Source organism: Vipera berus (assembly GCF_964194415.1).
Source record: "Vipera berus genome assembly, chromosome: 13".
NCBI lineage: Eukaryota > Metazoa > Chordata > Lepidosauria > Squamata > Viperidae > Vipera > Vipera berus.
In genome coordinates this window covers 15104433-15125639 of record NC_138216.1, presented here as the reverse complement: position 1 = coordinate 15125639, position 21207 = coordinate 15104433, and the positions used below count along the sequence as shown (strand labels likewise).

Below are 21207 nucleotides of genomic sequence, written 5' to 3'. Positions count from 1 at the left end.
AGCAATAAGCTGACTTTGTAATAATGCCGCTGGGGGGGGGGGCAAAAAGCCCTAATAAGCAGGCATATACATAGAATGAAGGCTATTGCTAAGCACATTGGTTTGTGCTTAAATTGTAAGCTGCCCTGAGTCTTCGGAGAAGGGCGGGATATAAATGGGATTAAAAAAAAATATGCCCAGCTAGTCTTGTTCGCATAGCAGAGGAAACAGACCACGCAACATACAGACAAGTTAGTCAACTGCATTGTAGTTTAATACGCTCTAAACTAGCCACTTAGAGTTCTTTGTCCTGGCCTGCAGAAGGAATCCTGAAAAATAACCAAAAAGTTCTAGGGAATCTTAAAAATTAATGTATTTAATAGGATGCCATTCTATTTATTAGCTTATTTCCTCAAATGATGAGGTTCACTGTGGCTCACAAAAGTGAGTGCTGGAGATGTGTTCGTTTTTGCAAAGTTGCAAGAACTTTTTAAAAAAAGAAATACTCCATATTCTGCAGTAGATGGGAATATAAACATATTTTGAGGGGTGAAACATGTATTAGATACCAGAAAAAATATTAAAGTTTCATTTCTGGGTAATATAATATAATTATATTATATTCCAAAACAAGGGGCATCTCTTATGATTTGAAAGTGATTTAGTCTGATGGGGGGGACATGATAACTGTCTTCTAGTACTTGAGTGGCTATCACAGAGAAGAGGGGATGGATTTATTCTCCAAAGTACAAGAGAGCAGGACAAGAAGTAACAGGTGGAGCATCTTTAAAGTGAGATCAAATCTAGAAATAAGGAGACATTTCCTGACAGTGAGAACAATTAATCAGTGGAATAGCTTGTCTCCTGGAGTTGTGGGTGCTCCATACCTGGAGATTTTCAAAAATAGACTGGACAGACATTTGACTAGGCTGGTGTAAGCCTCGTCCTTTAAGTAGGGGGTTGGACTAGAAGATCTCTGAGGTCCCAGTCCTATAATTCTATATCAGACCTGGGCATTCAATGGCCTATAAGCCACATCCCACCCTTTAGCTGTTTTTGTCTGGCTTGTGGCGGCAGCGGCTCTATTGATTCAGCGCATAACACTTCCAGTTTTGCATGTGGCCTCTTGGGAATTAATTGCTCACCCCTGTTCTATTCTCAGAATTGTTATCTTCTGTGGAGGCCTTGGTTTGATCCTGCCCTGCGCTCAGATGTTCCCATTTCTTTTGTAAACCTATCATACTGATCTTCTCATTTTCCAATCTTTTATTAAGCTGCATCTCTATTTCACCTTCCTTCCTCATGTGTTCTGTGTAATATGATTATCTATGCTTTTTTCTATTTGCTTAGAGTGCTAGAAGATTGTACTGACTGATTGTATTTAATTTTCTTCTTATCTTGAGATAAATTGTACTTGTGCTGGCTGTTTATTTGTAATTGCTTTTATGTAATGTCTTCTCTTGTAGTCTCAAATGTTACAAAACCATTTGATAAAGCCCTATTGGCAATCAGTGGATCTTGTCAGAATTTGCTATCCCCTTCCATGGTTATATACCACCCTGGTAATTGAGAATAGATAAAACCTGATTTTTGTGCAAAATCTTTGATGATTAACTTATTTGTTGCTTGCAATATTCATTTTTATTATATTCTCCTTTATATCCTGTTGTTGTACAGCATCTAGAACAGGGGTGTCAAACTGTCGGCCCGCAGGCCAGATGCATCATGCTGAAACTGCACCCATCCCATTGCCGGCAATGAAAAAAAGTCGTGATACATCGTGACACGTCATGTGACATTTTGAGTTTGACACCCCTGATCTAGAACCTCTGGATTCAGCTAGTTTACAACTAGTCCTCAACTTCGGTCTGTAATTGAGCCTGACAATTGCAGTCGTAAGTCATGACAGTCATAAAGTGGATCGCCATATAGTTGGACCCATTTTTATGACCTACCTTGTGGCAGTTGTTAAGTGTACCCATAGTTTGCTATAGGTCAGATTTTGCCAGAAACTAAGTTTCCAGCAAACCTATCATAAATCATGGTCATATGACTCTGAAGGCCACTGCAAATGGCCATAAATGCAGGCTGGTTACTAAGCATGTAAAATGCAATAATATGACCGTGGTGGGGCAGCGATATTGAAATCTTGAAACTTGGTTATAAATCATAAATTTGAACAGTCCCAAGTTGAGGGCTACCAGTATTAGTTTTACTAATAAAGACCACCAACCTCAAGAATATGGAGCTCAGTTACATTTAATATAAATGGTTACTCAACTGTGAATACTCTTCCTTCCTTCCTTCCTTCCTTCCTTCCTTCCTTCCTTCCTTCCTTCCTTCCTTCCTTCCTTCCTTCCTTCCTTCCTTCCTTTCTTTCTTTCTTTCTTTCTTTCTTTCTTTCTTTCTTTCTTTCTTTCTTTCTTTCTTTCCTTTTGCAAGTGGTTATTTTTCTTTTCTACATAGCAAAGTTTTCTTGTTGTGGTATTTTTCACAAGTAGCTCCTTTTTCTTATAGTGACTTGTAACACTTGTTACTATCACTATTGCAAATTCACTGCTTATCTCTTAGAACCCTTGTTAATAGGGTTGCATGGATGAAATTTTGATTGCTGTTGTTGAACACTGCATCCAGTTCTGGTCACCATGATTCAAAAAAGATGTTGAGATCCTAGAAAAAGTGCAGAGAAGACCAGGAAAGATGATAAGGGACCTGGAGGCTAACCATATGATGAATGATTGAGAAAACCTGGTATAAAAATTATTAAAATATTTATGTTTGTTGTAGTTATTATTTTATGATTCTATTGTGAACCACCTAGAGATGTATAGCTGTGGTGGTATAGAAATAGTGAATATAAATAAACAACTGCCAATTTGTCAGGATCCAAAATGGAGTCATGGTTTATTCAATGCAATGAAGATCATATAGCTTCAAAATGTGTTTATTTATGCTTCCCTTCATTGTGGATTCTGGTTCTTCAAAATCTGAAAGATTAAGTCCAACAGAACCTTTTACAGCTAAGCATAAAAGTGACATCAGGAATAGTTTTCCTGTAAGGTGTTGGGTGGGAAGAACAACTCATATTTTACAAAATGAGAAAGTGCTGAAAACTGGTTGCCCAGAATCTAAATCTCACAGATTGGCCAATTCTTTGTTCTCAAGATATGTGGAAAATAGAAATCTGAAATGTTAATACCATAAGAACTCCATGCAAATATCATTTTTAGGTAATAAATTAGAAAAGTGTTCCAAAACAATCTTATCAGTTAGTAGAATTTTTTTCTCCTTACAACTTACAACAAGCACAATACCCATCTTTAATTCTGGACCATTCAGAAAGGTTTTTTTTTGCTTTATATATTACAAGGAATTAAAGTAGATGGTCACTCTAACATTCCACCAGATTAAGCTTCCTCCTACCAACCCAGTTGTAGACATAGTCACAAAAGATTCACCGTACCTCAGAAACTCAACCACCTTTCAGTATGTTCTACCGTAAAAAAAGAGAGAAAATAGAACAAAAGTTCACGAAGCCATCCTGATTTAACAGCAGACGAGAATGGATCTCCTTAGCTCAAGATGATGAAGTCAGTAGAAGCAGCTTGAATCTATTGACCTTTTAGAGAAGCTAATTGAACTCTAAAGACTGGCTCATGTATACAATCAGCACCCACTGTGGCTATTTTTCTTTAGAGAATTGGAATTGCATACCACTTCTTGGAATGCACAAAGTGTATGGGGTTGGCTTTTTCAGGACACAAGTGGATATTTATAAGAATTACCCCAAAGATTCTCTTGAGCATGTATGGTGAAGAATGCATGGGGGAGGACAATTACTGGGTTCTCTAAATGCCTCCTAGAGTTAAAAATCAGGATTTTCTGGGGGAAGACCTGCTCTTTTACTATCCAAAGATCCACGTGATTCACTCCTAAGGAGCTGTCCATGGTTCTGAGAATTGCTGCTCTCCTCTGGGTTTCCTTCAATGTCACTATGTCTGGGGAAAATAGAAGACCTGATGTCTACTAGGGAGCTTGTTTGGCATTTCAACAAAATAAGAGGAAATATTAGCTCTGAGTATCTTACGTATTTACTTAATCACATGACAACTGGATGAAATGTGAGGGACAGTGCTAGTCAACACCCTCCCCTTTTCCCAAAGTAACTGGGCATCAGCTACCACAAAGGGAAGAGTAAATAAAGAAAAGGGGCAGAATTCAGTTTACATCCATGACTATACCTACTAGCAAATGATCAAACTATCAATAGGATTACACACTGATAAAACTAAGGAAACGCTGCAGACAGGAACATTGGACATCCAGAGAAACTCCAGAAGGTGGGCTTGCAAGACATATACACAGCAATTCTGTTCACTTACTCTTAAGGACTAGTGGAGAACATCATCCAGTCTCAAGGATCAACACCCTCACCATGAAAGTTACACTGAACGGTGTTTCTGTGTTTGCAGTCTTGGTGGGTGTTTTAAGTTTCATCTTCCTGGTGGCTGCCCTGACCACAGACTTTTGGTACCAAATAGATGCTTCAGGATTGGAGGGGTTAACCAACCATACAGGTAGTTTGAAGTCCCATAGAGGACTCTGGAGGACCTGCCAATGTAAGTACATCCAGGGTTTCCCTGGCAAGTTGGTGGGGGGGGGGTTGCAAGTAACTGGCATATTTAATTGGCTTAACTGAGTGACCTTTTCTCAAGGCTAGACTCCCAAGTGTTCCAACAATGTGGTTAATGGATACCTTTAATGTGAAAGGAGAAGATTTTTGTATTTTGATAAGGAGAAAGCTTTAAAAGCTTCCGGTCTCATTTTGTCACAGGAGAATACAAATGTGTAAATTCTCCTGAACTTACACAAACTTCTAACCCATTATTTTGTTCCCTTCTTAGCCTAACAGTTACCAGGTTCCATGACTACAGTTTCATTTCAAAAAGATTTATCTGAATTCATGGCTTTTCTAATATTGTCAAGGCTTAGGAACAAAAACAGTGCTGTATTGTTATGACTTAGTCTGATGAAAGAGAAATTAGCATGGAAGTTATTTAGAATGAGAAGAGAATTTTGGAGAATTTGTCCTGGGGGGAGGGAGGATGAGTGGGTGCCTCTTTAATGACAAGGTGGCCCGGAAATGTGTGTATATGTCTTGTCTTTCATTGTGTAATCCTCTGCAAATCTTTAGAGGAGATTAAAGGTAGAAATTTATTCCAAGTATCTGTTTGTAGCTATTGCTACTTAAAGGGGACTGTACTTTCCTTGCAAGGATTCAGACATCCATTGTCTTCACATATTCAGTGGAGGATTTTGAAAGGCCATGTCTTCTACATTTTAAATGAGACATTTTGAGCAACTGTGAATGAGAAAAATGAACACTTATATTTTATATGAATGGGTTATTTAATGGCCCAGAATCTCTGAATGGGCAGCAAATACTGTATATTTCATGAATTATTTTTACCATTATTGTACGGACAAAGGGCATTCCAATTTTGAAATGTTCAAAGGTGTTGAACACAGCAAAACTCAGTTTTAGCTTTAGAGAAAGGAGAGTTATTTTCTTTTAATGTCTGTTAAATCGAAGAATGTAGAGAACCCAGACCTACAAAAGACCTTTTTTATTCCTATATTAAAAATTACAGAATGTCATTTAGAAATCATCATAATGCTTGAAAACATTAATACCCAAAACTGTAATTAATAATGATAGAATATCCATTATGTTCAATATTCTATAGCACCTCAATAATAGAATATTAAATACATTATAGCATTATTACTGTATTGAAATAACATATTGTACTAAAACTAAAAAGATGGAACAATAGATGGTCCATATGACTAGATTGGTTATAGGAACATAGTACCCCTTCATGGATTACTGCCTTGTCGTGGCGAAGGGGCTTGCGTAATTCAATGAAGCTATGAGCTATGCCGTGCAGGGCCACCCAAGACGGACAGGTCATAGCAGAGAGTTCTGACAAAACGTGATCCACTGGAGAAGGAAATGGCAACCCACTCCAGTATCTTTGCCATGAAAACCCTATGGACAGTACCAAAAGGCAAAACGATATGACGCTGGAAGATGAGCCCCTCAGGTCGGAAGGCGTCCAATATGCTACTGGGGAAGAGCAGAGGGCTAGTACTAGTAGCGCCAGAAAGAATGAAGCGACTGGGCCAAAGCCGAAAGGACGCTCAGCTGTGGATATGTCTGGTGGTGAAAGGAAAGTCCGATGCTGTAAAGATTTTTTCTCCATAGGAACCTGGAATGTAAGGTCCATGAATCAAGGAAAGCTGGACGTGGTCAAACAAGAGATGACAAGACTAAACATCGACATCTTAGGTATCAGCGAACTAAAATGGACAGGAATGGGTGAATTTAATTCAGATGACCATGAGGTATACTACTGCGGGCAAGAATCCCTCAGAAGAAATGGAGTAGCCTTCATAGTCAATAAAAGAGTAGGAAAAGCAATACTGGGATACAATCCTCAAAATGACAGAATGATCTCAGTTCGAATCCAAGGCAAACCATTCAATATCACAGTAGTCCAAGTCTACGCCCCAACCACTGGTGCTGAAGAGGATGAAATTGACCGGTTCTATGAAGCCCTACAGCACCTTATAGAACTAACACCCAAAAATGATGTCCTTATCATTATAGGGGATTGGAATGCTAAAGTAGGAAGCCAAAAGATAACTGGAATAACAGGCAAGTTTGGCCTTGGAGTACAAAATGAAGCAGGGCACAGGCTGATAGAATTTTGTCAAGAGAATACGATGGTCATAGCAAACACTCTTTTCCAACAACCCAAGAGACGGCTCTACACATGGACATCACCAGACGGTCAACACAGAAATCAGATTGACTATATGCTCTGCAGCCAAAGATGGAGAAGCTCTATACAGTCAGTAAAAACAAGACCAGGAGCTGACTGTGGCTCAGACCATGAGCTTCTTGTTGCAAAGTTCAGGCTTAAATTAAAGAAAGTAGGGAAAAGCGCTAGGCCAGTCAGGTATGAATTAAATCATATCCCTGTTGAATATACAGTAGAGGTGACAAATAGATTTAAGGAATTAGATCTGATAGACAGAGTGCCTGAAGAACTATGGACAGAGGTTCGCAACATTGTACAACAGGTAGCAACCAAAACCATCCCAAAGAAAAAGAAATGCAAGAAAGCATTCTGAGGAAGCTTTGCAAATAGCTGAGGAAAGGAGGGAAGCGAAAGGCAAGGGAGAAAAAGAAAGATACGCCCAATTAAATGCAGAATTCCAAAGAATAGCTAGAAGAGATAAGAATGCCTTCTTAAATGAACAATGCAAAGAAATAGAAGAAAACAATAGAATAGGGAGGACCAGAGATCTTTTCAAGAAAATTGGAGAGATGAAAGGAACGTTTCATGCAAAAATGGGCATGATAAAGGACCAAAATGGCAGGGACCTAACAGAGGCAGAAGAGATTAAGAAGAGGTGGCAAAATTACAAAGAAGAACTATACAAGAATGAGCTTAACATCCCTGATAATCACAATGAGGTGGTCACTGACCTCGAGCCAGACATCCTAGAATGTGAAGTGAAGTGGGCCTTAGAAAAGCTGAGCAACAACAAAGCTAGTGGAGGTGACAGTATTCCAGCTGAGCTATTCAAAATCTTAAAAGACGATGCAGTAAAAGTGCTACACTCAATTTGCCAGCAAATTTGGAAAACTCAACAGTGGCCACAAGATTGGAAAAGATCAGTTTACATTCCAATTCCAAAGAAAGGCAGTGCCAGAGAATGTTCAAACTATCGCACCATTGCACTCATTTCTCATGCTAGTAAAGTTATGCTCAAAATTCTACAAGCTAGACTCCAGCAGTATGTGGATCGAGAACTACCAGAAGTACAGGCAGGATTTCGAAGAGGCAGAGGAACTAGAGATCAAATTGCTAACATACGCTGGATCATGGAGAAAGCTAGAGAGTTCCAGAAAAACATCTACTTCTGCTTCATTGACTATGCTAAAGCCTTTGATTGTGTGGATCATAACAAACTGTGGCAAATCCTTAAAGAGATGGGCATACCAGACCATCTTATTTGTCTCTTGAGAAACCTATATGCGGGCCAAGAAGCAACAGTGAGAACTGGACACGGAACCACTGATTGGTTCAAAATTGGGAAAGGAGTCCGGCAAGGCTGTATACTGTCGCCTTGCCTATTTAACTTATATGCAGAGCACATCATGAGAAAGGCAGGGCTAGATGAATCAAAAGTTGGAATTAAGATTGCCGGAAGAAACATCAACAACCTAAGATATGCAGATGATACCACTCTAATGGCAGAAAGTGAAGAGGAACTAAAGAGCCTCTTGTTGCGAGTGAAGAAGGAGAGTGCAAAAGTTGGCTTGAAACTAAACATTAAGAAAACCAAGATCATGGCATCCGGCCCTCTCAATTCCTGGCAAATAGATGGGGAAGAAATGGAGGTAGTGACAGATTTTATTTTCCTGGGCTCCAAGATCACTGCAGATGGGGACTGTAGCCAAGAAATTAAAAGACGCTTGCTCCTTGGGAGAAAAGCCATGGCAAATCTAGACAGCACACTAAAAAGCAGAGACATCACCCTGTCAACAAAAGTGCGTATAGTCAAGGCTATGGTCTTCCCAGTTGCAATGTATGGCAGTGAAAGCTGGACCATAAGAAAGGCTGAGCGCCAAAGAATTGAAGCCTTTGAACTATGGTGCTGGAGAAGACTCCTGCGAGTCCCTTGGACTGCAAGGCGATCAAACCGGTCAGTCCTAGAGGAGATCAACCCTGACTGCTCTTTAGAAGGCCAGATCCTGAAGCTAAAACTCAAATACTTTGGCCACCTAATGAGAAGGAAGGAGTCACTGGAGAAGAGCCTAATGCTGGGAAAGATTGAGGGCAATAGAAGAAGGGGACGACAGAGAATGAGGTGGCTGGATGGAGTCACTGAAGCAGTAGGCATGAGCCTAAATGGACTCCAGAAGATGGTAGAGGACAGGAAGGCCTGGAGGAGCGTTGTCCATGGGGTCGCGATGGGTCGGACACGACTTCGCAACTAACAACAACAAAGGAACATAGAACACAGAATCATAGGGCTGAAAGGGACCTTGGAAGTCTTCTAGTTCAATCCCCTGCCCAAATCAGGAGTCCTTATAACATCCCCCCAAATGGCTGTTCAATCTTTTCTTGAGAACATCCAGTGAGGGACTACCCACAACTTCTGGAGGCAAGCTATTTCACTGATTAATTGTTCTCACTGTCAGGAAATTTCTTCTTAGTTCTAGGTTGCTTCTCTCCTTGATTAGTTTCCATCCGTTGCTTCTTGTCCTGCCTTCAGGGACTTTGGGGAATAGGTTGAGCCCCTCTTCTCTGTGACAGCCCTTCAAATACTGGAATAGAGTTAGCATGTCCCCCCATCCTTCTCTTCATTAGGCTACATGTACCTAGCTCCTTTAAATGTTCATTGTATATGTCTGTGGAGATTCTCAGTCATCCAGATCATAGTTCCCAAATATGCTTTTTCACGAGGCAACTGGACTTCAGCTGAAGAGCTGAAGAAGCTTCTTGGATGAGAAGCGAAACATCTTCAAAGGAAAAACATGTAAGTCCAATTGCCTCGTGAAAAAGCATATTTGGGACAGTTCATTGTACAGTTTAGCCTCCAAACTCCTTATCATCTTTGTTGCTCTTCTGTGCACTTTTTATAGTCTCAGTATTTTTTGTATCATTGGGATCCCCGTATCAAAACAACCTTTTGTCCAGCCAGAATCTGAAAATAACATTTAACACAGCACAGTACTTAAGGAAAATGGTTCAGTTGAGGTCTGCATATGTGGGACTGATTGGGGTAGGGGGAACACTGAAATATAATCATCATGTTTTATCTATATTTTAAATTATTGTATTCTATTCTGATTTCATTTTATTTTATTCCCATTTCATTTGAAATTGCTTTTATCAAATTTTAGTAATAATTTGTTTCTGGAACTTTGTACTTTGATATGGCCCAAGGGCTAATCAATAAATAAACCTAAACATGGTGACCAAAACTGGACTCAGTGTTCTAAGTGTGGTCTTACTAGTACAATATAAACAATCACTTTTGAACACTGCCCACCACCATGTTTGTTTAGGGTTCAGTAGACTGTGAAATATCAGAAAGTGGGCTAATCTCATTAAGCTGATCATGCAAACCCAGCCCTATAGTTCTTGTTCAAATCAGCAGAAGTTCAACTATGCCATTTCTCAAACTATTACAGCTAGGTTCTTTTATAAATGCCCTGACCAAATGCAAGAACTTTGGACAATACACATCCACACAACATGCTAATACTTCTAATAATGAAGTAGAGAACATTTGGGTGGCTGTGGCTACATTTCATAGCTTCTGTTTTAATTGCCAGGTTAATCAACCCGAAGGTTAAGCTGATTAATCTGTGGGAAATTGTTGAGCAAAACCATTGCTTTAGCAGATGTCTGATGGTTTCCCCTTTTCTTGCAGTTAATAGGACTTGCCTCCCTATGGTAAACCCATTCAAATCTAAGACAGCAAACATGACCACCTCGCGTAAGAATGTCCTGTGTAAGTAGCTTCTAAGTTGTATTTTCTGACAGAACCTGCCATACAGGGAAATCAGCACTGTCTACCAACTCTGCCCTCCAACACCAGTGTTTTATTTACTGGGAAGAATACCTGGAACTTTTTGAAGGCGGAAGCTACACAGTTTGAGACTTGTTAGAAAACTCTAAGAAAGATCTCCATGAGCGGGGATCAAAAAAGTCAAAGTGGCTGCCATGATTATGTAATAGAAGCCTGTTCCTTTTAATATAAATATAATAGCCACTGTAGACACTCATTTTCAAGGCTCTGTTGGGTGGAAGTCTCATGCGAGAAACCTGGAAGGAGATGATCTTATTGATGATGATGATTTAATCTGATTGATGATGATGATTTAATCTGATTGGATGGCCAGATGAAGAGAATGACAAAGGGCGTTAATGGTGGCAATCAGCACCTTATATTGCACCTGGAAGCTAATTGGCAAACAATACAGCTCTTGAAATAAAGCTGTTATATGAGTACCTTGAAGTGCAGCAATAATGATTCACACTTGAGGAAGGTGAATCACACTTTTTTAAAAAACTAATATTTCTGATTGCACTATTTCTGTATCATGCAAGATTCATTTCACATCTATCACTTCTTCATTTACATCCTTTCAACATAGTCTGTCCATAGAAGCAGACATCCTTACTGATAACTGTTGATGTTATGCGACTGGTTTTTGGCCCCCGTTTTTTTTAAAGATCTCCTTTAATATTTCAAATGTTATATGTTTCGTGTCATTTTGTAAATCCCAATCAAAACCAAAGACAGGGGTTTTCTTTCTTGTTCTTGAATCTTTAATCCCCTGTAATGTCCAATTTTAATCATGGGACTTCTAATCTGTTATGATTTACAACAAACCAAATAATTCTAGTTCCAACAAAAGCCATTTATTTTATATGATTAGTTCCAAAATCTTACAGTAAAAGTTTCAATATTTCCATGTTATCGGGTCCCTTAATTAGTTTATAACTTTCCTGGTTCCCAAGCTTATTTATCTTTCTGACATTTGTTTAATAATAAATTTATTTATTTTTAATAAATAATACATTTATTTGGGAAATAAATAATATTTATTGTTTAAGTTCTTAAATTTGTATTTTATTTTTTCTACAAGTTCCAAAGATTTTGAATAGCCTCAAGACAGTTTAAGTAGGAAATTTCCAGCTTCCATTAGATTAGTGAACTGAGCATTCTTTTAAAGGTGTTTCCATGGTTCTGAGCAGTGGTGGGATTCAAATATGGGAACAACCGGTGGATGCCGCTTCCAGAAGTCCATTCTGGGCCTGGGCAACAAAAAATTAGCTACCGGTTCTGCTGAACTGGTGTGAACTGGCTGAATTCCACCACTGGTTCTGGGCTTAATGGTTGATTCCTTTGTCTCCTGGCATTCAAATCCACAGAGATTGCTGCCCTGTGGACTCCATATAAGGACTTGTCTGGAGCAAATCTGGGAAATCTAGCCTCTCTCTTATCCAGAGAGACTTTGAAGAACCAGTCTAGTCATGGGTTTTTTAGTCTTTGCTACAGTCATTGTCTCTGCTCTCCATGGAAATATGTCCACTGGAAGTCAATTAAAAAAAGGGAATTTGGATGATGCTGATGATGATCAGCAATTTCTGTTGAATAAGAACAATGTGGTTAGAAAATTTATTCTTTATGAAACCTGAGCCCACTCAAAATTGTGGGGGGAAATCCTTCAACTGCTTAATTAGCAAGGCAGCTTTTAATTCTCAGGCAGAAGCCTTCAAAATATAAATTACAGACTAGCCTTTAAGGGGATTTCTCTTCTATATGACAGTACATTCAATTTTCCCTAAGCCATGATGTCATTCTGGTAGATAGTCTTTTGAAAAGTCAGAAAGCAGGTGATAGACATTCTCCACAAACAGCCCTAAAAAGCAGGTTATATAGTCACAAGATGACTACTTTAGTAGGCCAGCCATTAATCAATTGGTAAAATTCTTTGCTTTAGAGCCAGACAACTTCCATTTGTTTTATAGCCAGACAACTTCCATTTGTTTTATTGTGAGGGCTTAAAATTTGAAAACAGGCAGGACAGAGATAGATAGATAAGTACACTCTGGACAACATCTTGTGCTTATAGACATGCTATAAAAGGGCTACAACATGAACTGTAAAAGAGGTACAACATGAATCAGTTTGCTGTTCTTATCATAGTAAAACTCTCCCTTCCATTCTTGTAAATACATGAACACTAGGTATTTTTCTGGGCTTTGTGTCTAACCCATTGAAAAACAAGGGTGATTACACATGTGAAGAACATCCAGGTACTTCTTTCAACGTGACACAAAGAAGACTGTGTCTTGCTCCTTCTCTAGTGGTGCTTTCTGGGTCTTTGGGAAAATGTATGTCTGGTTTAATGAAAAGAAGGACAGGGGTGACATGATAGTAGTGTTCTAATATCTAAAGAAGAGGGGGTCAAGAAGCAACAGATGGAAACTAATCAAGGAGAGAAGCAACCTAGAACTAAGGAGAAATTTCCTGACAGAGCAATTAACCTGGAGGGAATAGCTTCCCTCCAGAAGTTGTGGATGCTCCAACATTGGAAGTTTTTAAGAAGAGATTGGACAACCGTTTGTCTGAAATGGTGTAGGGTTTCCTGCTTGAGCAGGAGATTGTACTAGAAGAACTCCAAGATCCCTTTTAACTCTGTTATTCTGTTATTCTGGATGCATCAGCTACCTTTCATTCCTGTTCAGAAGTAGTAGGAACTGCCATAGGTTGTGTTGGGGCTGGTACAGAAGGAAATAAAGCAATTGGAAGCATAAGTCCTGATCACTCTTGGAAGACCACATCTAAGAGAAGCCCAAAGCTTTGGAGAGGCACCTGGCAACCTTCTGTTTGGGCAGCTGGTAGGACAATGGCCTTGGGGTGATGGGTCAGAGAAGACAAATGGAAAAGCAATTGCATGGGAACAAAGCCAACAATAAAAGCCATCATGTTGAGGGCTCCTAGGACACAGGAGAAAGCTTCGAGGAATATCAACTTATCCATTAACGGTTAATGATTATCTCGGTTAATGATTATCTCGGTGCAGCAAGGAGAACTTGCAAACAAAAGCAGCTGCTGCCCATGGTGCTTGGCTAAATGCAGCCCTGTGTTTACTCGGATGGAAAGACCTAGCCAGAGGATTTGGGATCGTAGTTTGCTTTTTATTTATTTGTGCAGATATGCAATCTAGCATCTTGAAGTTAAACAGTATTTGAGCCCAAGAGCCTGCAATTGGCTGGTTGTTAAAGTCCTGTTGTGTGAAGCACAGATGACTTTGCTACTACCCCCCTCTGCACCATTAGATGAGTTTCCCAAATCAGAGGATTAGTTCATGTGGGCATGTCTGCAACACCAATGCACACCCAATGAAAGAGGCAGCCACGCTAGCACCTTGCCAGGTGTGCTATAAGTGCATTTATGGCATATCATACATGGACTAGCAATATAAATTAACATTTCAACTAGATTAGTATAAATGTTAAAAAGATCTATGTTCAAATATCAATGTCTTGGCCATCTAACCACTGAAGTGCAGCATCATTTATATTAAGAAAATCAGATACTGGACCAGTAGATGCTCTCAACTTACAACTGGTCACAGTGTGATCTACAGTTTGACATGGGACACCGCAGTTACACTGAGGGGAGGATACTATGTCCCATTTATACAGAGAGTCCCAGCAGACTCCATGTTTGTGTGAAGCTAGTTCACTTCCTCCTGGTGCACCCTGGATAGCACGACAGTGTGAACTAAATGAACTAGCAACTGCTGGCAGTCAGACTACTCTAGACTTTCCTAGCTTTCAAATAAAAAGTCAAGAAATCATTCTACTCTGCATTCTGTGTGATAATGGCTGTGTTTGAACAGTGAGCTTCAGCTGGGCCACCTGGATTCTGGGCTTATTGATGCAACAGTCTTGATTCATACAATATACAGCCCCAAACCCAACCCATCAACTAACCTACCAACCACAATTAAATTCAATTAGATTTATGTGTGAATCCAATACAAAGTCTCTGATTTCATTAAGTGTTTTGTGAATCCCAAAAGTCTTTTTGGAACAGATTCATGCCATTCTTAATCAGGTTTTCTCTGAGCCCCTGAAGTGTCCCCCCAAACACACAATTTCCACTGAGCCATGGATTTTAATGTAAAGAAGCCATGTTACTTCTACAATCCTGGGTAGGGCATTTTACCAATCAAATTGAGCTGCTTATCCTAAAGCTTTTCAGTTGAAATATTCAGAGAAGGGGGGATACAGAGAAAATGAATCAAGGGCAAAAGAGAAGAAATTGTGGCATTTGCAGCTAAATGTATTATGGCTGGATTGCAATAGGAAGTGGCTCCAGAAGTGAGTGATTCCCTCTCTCTCCTTCCAGACCTGCATGGGGCATTTGTGATCCTGTTGCCTCTAAGCCTCATCTTCATAGTCTTTGGAGGAATGGCGGGTATCCTTAGCATCTTCACCCAAGCCTTCTGCCTTCTGCTGTTCACCGGAGTGCTCTTTCTTCTAGGAGGTATGTGTCATCATCCGGCTCAAGAATCCAAATAAAAATTCCAAGTTAATTCCGTTTCCAAAAATCTTACTTTTTATTGAATACACAGCATGGTAATGTCGAAGCAAAACTGAGGTTCCCATATACCAGTTGATAGAACTATAATTTCTCCAGCCACATCCTCACTCTCTCACATAGTCTATGTAAACAAATGTCCAATTTGTTATGGGAACCATCTGCTTCCTCTCCACACCTGCTGCAGTGTCCTTGGAAAGGTTTCAGGCTCTCATGGTCTTAAGCAGAATCACAGAGGTTTTGTTTCTCCATCTAACCCATTCTAAAGCAACACCTCTCCCCTCCCCTTACTCTAATAACAAGTTGAAACGAAGAGGCACATAGCTGCCCAAGTTTCATTCTTGAGAGTATGTGGTCAAAGTGTCCCTGAGATAAAGTGATATCAGGTGAAGTGTTAGTACCACTTTATACTGCATTTAGAATCCTGCATCCAGTTCTGATCACCATGATACAAAAAAGATGTTGAGACCCCAAAAGAGGGCAGAGAAGAGCAACTAAAATGATAAGGGGTCTGACAGCTAAACCTTATGATGAACAATTGAGGGAGCTAAGTATGTCTAGTCTAATGAAGAAAAGAATCCAGGGTGACATGATAGCAGTCTTCTGGACTTGAGTAGCTGACACAGAGAAGAGGAGGTCAACTTATTCTCCAAAGCACCTGAGCTCAGGATAAGAAGTATTGAATGGAAAATCATGAAAGAGCAATCCAACCTATAATAAGGAGAAATGACAATCAATGGAATGGCTTGCCTTTGAAAGTTGTGGGTGTTCCATCACATAGGTTTTCAAGAAGTGTCTGGATAGCCATTTCTCCAGAATAATATAGTCTCTTGCTTGAGCAGGGAGTTGACTAGAAGCCCTCCAAGGTTCCTTCCAACCCTGTTATTCTATGTTTCTGTGTTCTATGATTTGAGGGTCCAAAAAGCAGCATCTGGAGCAGACTTAGAGTCTGGCCATCAGGTGGCTGTTCAAATGTCTCAATCAGGTCTCTGGGCAGAAAAATGCAATGGATTTTTCTAGAGGAAGGAATCCAAATTCTGATAGACCCTTTTCTTGGTCAACACATTTGGTTAAAAAGCATAAGCTTTTGTGAGCTCATGAAAATCACTGCTTTTTAATCTTAGTGATTTCTTTGGAATGTCATTTGACTATGTCAAATATATAAAACTAATACAAAAATGCAAGTATATGCAACAAAAACAACAGGACATGTTCATACTAAGTTGTCACTCTTACAGTTAAGTGTATTCCTATGGATGTTTTTTGCTGGAAATTGAAAAGGCTGATTTCTGGCAAGAAAGTCATAAATTGTATCCTGTGGTTGTAGAATGCTGAACTGGCTATAAATCTTGCCAAGTGCCTGAAATGCGGAAATAGGACCACGGAGGGTCTAGGGCAGAGGTGGCCCCTTTATGACTTGTGGGCTTCAACTCCTGTGGGCTGTGGGCTGGCTCAGAAATTCTGGGAGTTGAAGTCCACAAGTCATAAAAAGGCCAAAGTTCCCCACCTCTGGTCTAGGACAATTTGATGCAGTCAATTCGGCATGGCTAACTCCCCACAGTCAATTTTGTTGCGGCCACTTCACTGCACGACAACTTGCTGCAGCAAAAGAGTGACACTAATATCAAAGAAATGGTGGGATAGAACAATTAAAGAAAGGATGCCAAAAGAGGGACAAAATGAAATGTGAATGACAAAAAATAAAATATTTTTAAAAGTATTTTAAAGACTTAAATTGAATTGTTGAATTGTCCCCTGGAGAGTTGGCTGTGAAGACTTGGTTGTGGTTAGTTGGCAATGGCGAGATGGCCATGACAAGTTGGCTATGGCAAGTTGGCCACACCAAGTTGTCCCATTCGGTACCATTGGTGTGCCTCTGTGTGTGTGTGTGTGTGTGTGCTGCCATCAGCACTCCTGAATTGGGTGTTTAGGAAGGGGAGGATACATCATAACTTCAAACAGTTGGTAAGTGAGGACTACCTGTACTCATGCACTCATTGCTACAATGACCAAATTCCTTCTAGTCCTCAGAATCTGCCTGGTGGTTTACAGAGTGGAATGGGACAACTCACTGTGTCCAACTCGCCATGGCCAACTTGCCACGGGACAATTTGCTGTGGGAAAATTCCATGCGGGATAACTCAACATGACAAATATTATCTCCCACTGTTTCTCTGGCATTATTTTTATTGACAAAAATGGAAATAATGTAGAAGAAACAGTGGCAGATAACATTTATTCAGTGGTGGGATTTGGCCAGTTCACACCACTTTGGCAGAACCGGTAGCTAATTTTTTGTTGCCCAGGCCCAGAATGGACTTCTGGAAGCAGCATCCACACAGAGAACCAGTTGATCACATATTTCAATTCTACCACTGCATTTATCGCATTGTTATCCCACGTGGATTGTCCCACGGCAAGTGGTCCCATGGCAAGTTGGCTGTAGCGAGATGGCCGAGATGAGTTGTCCTAGACCCTTATGGAGAGTGTTCTGAAAGGGGATTCCTCTGACTCTGTTTGTGTCCTTTTTAGCTCTTGCTACCCTCCTTGGGGTCAGCATCTACATCGCTTATTCCGCTGCCATCTTCAAGGAAGTTGCATCTTTTCTGGGGAGGAAGAATCTCTGGGAAAATCTCAACATCCAGTTTGGCTGGTCTTTGGCCTTTGCCTGGGTCTCCATCGCTTCTGAAATTCTCACTGGTTTGGCATTCGTTCTCATGGCCAAGATGGTGGGCCAGAAACGACGATGGGACAATTTCATTTGAGGGTGTCAGAGGTCGTCCTCTTCACAGCTTCTTCCATCCCTGGCCTCTGTCTCTTTCTCATCGCTGCTTTGAGCTAAGTTGAAGTCACGCTTCAGGGGCTTTTGCTACTGCTTCTACTAGGATTTGTGCAGAGCTGCGAGTGCATGTAAAATAAGCAAAGAAAAACTCTGTATCTTCAAATATATAGAAAAGCAATGCTTCGTTGAACAAATTCATATGATATCTTTATTTTGTCTAATTTATCCTTCCCCCTTTTAAAATTATTCACTGTAACTTTGGTGTTGCCAGTTAGAGTTGCAGATAAGGGTTAAAGAAGAATCAGCCTTTCACCCTTAAATTTTAGAAATCTTGCCCATCAACCATTCTAACTTCTGAGGCTTCAGTAGATAGTTTTTCTAAGGGCTAGAGGTTTCTTTCTTTTCTTCCTTCCTTCAATTTTAAAGGAGAGAAAATGAAACAAAGATCTGAGATGCTGAGATTATCAGGAGTTTAGATTCTGGACAAACTGCAGTTGTTTCTGCACTGCCGAAGGAAATATAGAAATACCTGTATTGGCAATATTCAATGCACAATTAGGTCAGATAGATATATACAGGTAGTCCTTGACTTATGACCACAGTTAATTTCCATTGCCAGGCAAGACAGTTGTTAAGTGAGTTGCATCCTATTTTACAACTTTTTTTGTCACAGTTATTAAGCGAATCATTGCATTTGTTTGGTGAATCACACAATTGTTGGCAAATCCGGTTTCCCCCCTGAGTCTACTTGTTGGAAGCTGGTTGGGAAAGTTACAAATAGCGACCATATGACCCCAGGACAGTGCAACCATCATGATTACATGCCAGTTGCCAAGTGCCAGAATTTTGATCATATGACCAGGGGGATGCAGCCATGGTTGCTACTTGCTAGTGTGAAAAGAGTCATAAATCACTTTTTTCAGTGCCATAGTTACCTTGAACAGTCACTAAACAAATGGTTTCAAGTCAAGGACTACTTGCAGGCTGTATTTGTGTGATATGCAGATCTTGGTTAGTGGCGATATTAGTTTCATTTTGGTGTGTGTGGGGCTTAGCATGTAGTTCAAACCAATTCTGCTTGGTTATTCAGGATTCATTGTATAAACCCACCAAACAGCTTAGTTTAACAATTAGATATACTGTGTATCCAGTCAATCATTTTCTTGCATGTTCCAATGTAATGGCAGCAAATTCCAGTTACTTGACAGTGAGATGGGTAGCATATAAATTGAATGAATGAATGAATGAATGAATGAATGAATGAATGAATGAATGAATGAATGAATCTATCTCCTGGATTGTGCTGTCACAGAACATTCATAAATAACCTCTCTGCAGAAGTCGAGACTACTGCAATTTTGGCAAATTCTTGTTTTCAATTTTTAAAGTTTATTATAATATAAAATACAAATGATAACAAAGATAATAAGGAATAGAAGGGAAAGGTAAGGAGGAAGGGGAAAAAGCAATGACTTCCAACTTTTTTCAATGCAGTAAAGTACAAAATGCAACCTTAACTTTTTGTTATACCTATTTAGCAAGCACCAGCCATTTCTGTAACAATAGAGTTAAGTTAATCATCTAAACCTAAAATCGAAGTTTTATTCCCCCCCCCTCTCTTTTGAGGGTAAAGCAGTTTCCAAACAGAAACAAAACTGGATAAGCTCTTTTCTTTAATTTCTTTAATTCAGGTTCATGTTGCCATCTGCAATTTTGGCAGATTCTATACTTTAGTTTGTCACCAACTTCTCTTGAGAGGAGTAATGTGCATGTGTGAGAAAGTTCTGGAATTTCCTTCGAAGAAGTAATCCTGAAAGAAAGACACCCTGAAGTGCTGTAAGGAAAAGCGGCAATGGTGTGTGGGGGGTGTCTTTCACTTAGTTTCCAAGGAATTAAAGATTGCGTGGGAAAACTCCGGTCTTTGCTGACATCTAGTGCCAAGAATGAGAACTGAATAGGTCAGAAGGAAAAGCTGTACACAGAAAAAGATCCAAAAGGATGGAATTAACTTCTTGAACTTGATGTCCACGCTGGAAAAAGTAGTTTAAAGTAGAATTCTAATAGGATTCCAGTCCTCTAACTCAGGCAAGAGTGTGATTCTCTTTGTAAATTATAATCTATCATCTAGGAATCAATACCTGTCCTGCCCTTACTGGGTCTTCTCACTCCATTTTTTTCTAAGTGGAGAGAGGTTCCGTGCTCAGATCATTGCATCTGGTTTGTTGTTCTTGTAAATGTTTTAATTTTAATTCTTAATATTTTAATATCTCTAATTTTTAATTGTTAATATTACTTTTTATGATATTGTAAGCCGCTCAGAGTCACTTGATAGTCAGATGGGTGGCATATAAATTTAATAATAAAAATAAAAAATAATAATAAAAATATCTTAATATTGTAAGCTTAAGGTGATGCTTGCATGAACCTTCTCAAATCAAAATTGTGGGGTCCTTGGTGCTCTCTGAACTTGGTTGTTTTCTTTCAGACGTTTCATTACCCAACTAGGTAGCATCATCAATGCAAGAAGAGAGTGCGGTTTGCTCTCTATTTATATACTATATACGCATTCCCAGTTGCCTTTTGTACATTTTTATGCCACATGTTTTCTTTAACCTTTCAAGATGTCTGTCTATTCCCTGAAATAAAATTGGTGTTACTTCTTCAGTCTAATGGATTTTTTCTATACCATCCCTTGCATCTTCCAATCAAATTGCCAATTACACTTGAGTTGTGAAGGATCATTAAGTTGGCTGGTACTAACAGTAGCATTAGCAATAGCACTTAGACTTATATATCGCTTCATAGTTCTTTACAGCCCTCTCTAAGTGGTTTACAGAGTCAGCCTCTTGCCCCAAACAATCTGGGTCCTCATTTTACCAACCTCGGAAGGATGGAAGGCTGAGTCAACCTTGAGCTGGTCAGGATTGAACTGCTGGCAGTTGGCAGAATTGCACAAATGGAGTCGCGATTCCCAAGGGGCTGCAGTCTGCTTTAGAGCTTCTGAGAACTGCATTAACAGGGGTTTTAGTGACATCATTCACTAACATTCTCCCAATAGAGAATGGGAGAATTATTATATGTGTCTAGCTTTGGTAATGTAAAACAAAACAAAAAAACCACATTGGAAAAGGAAGTGAAAATATAGCCTATTATTTATTTATTTATTTATTTTAATTCCATTTATATCCCGCCCTTCTCCGAAGACTCAGGGCGGCTTACAAGCTTAGCAGTATGTA

General features: G+C 39.6%; 1 protein-coding gene across 1 annotated transcript; it reads left to right on the top strand.

The window, feature by feature from the left end:
* Positions 1–4414: 4414 nt before the first annotated feature.
* On the top strand, positions 4415–17954 carry TMEM114 (transmembrane protein 114; the record flags this gene model as incomplete). The annotated part of the gene is made up of 3 exons (XM_081337976.1): positions 4415–4556; positions 14998–15135; positions 17722–17954. 3 exons carry the CDS (start codon positions 4415–4417, stop codon positions 17952–17954), a joined length of 513 nt encoding a protein of 170 aa, XP_081194102.1.
* Positions 17955–21207: the final 3253 nt, after the last annotated feature.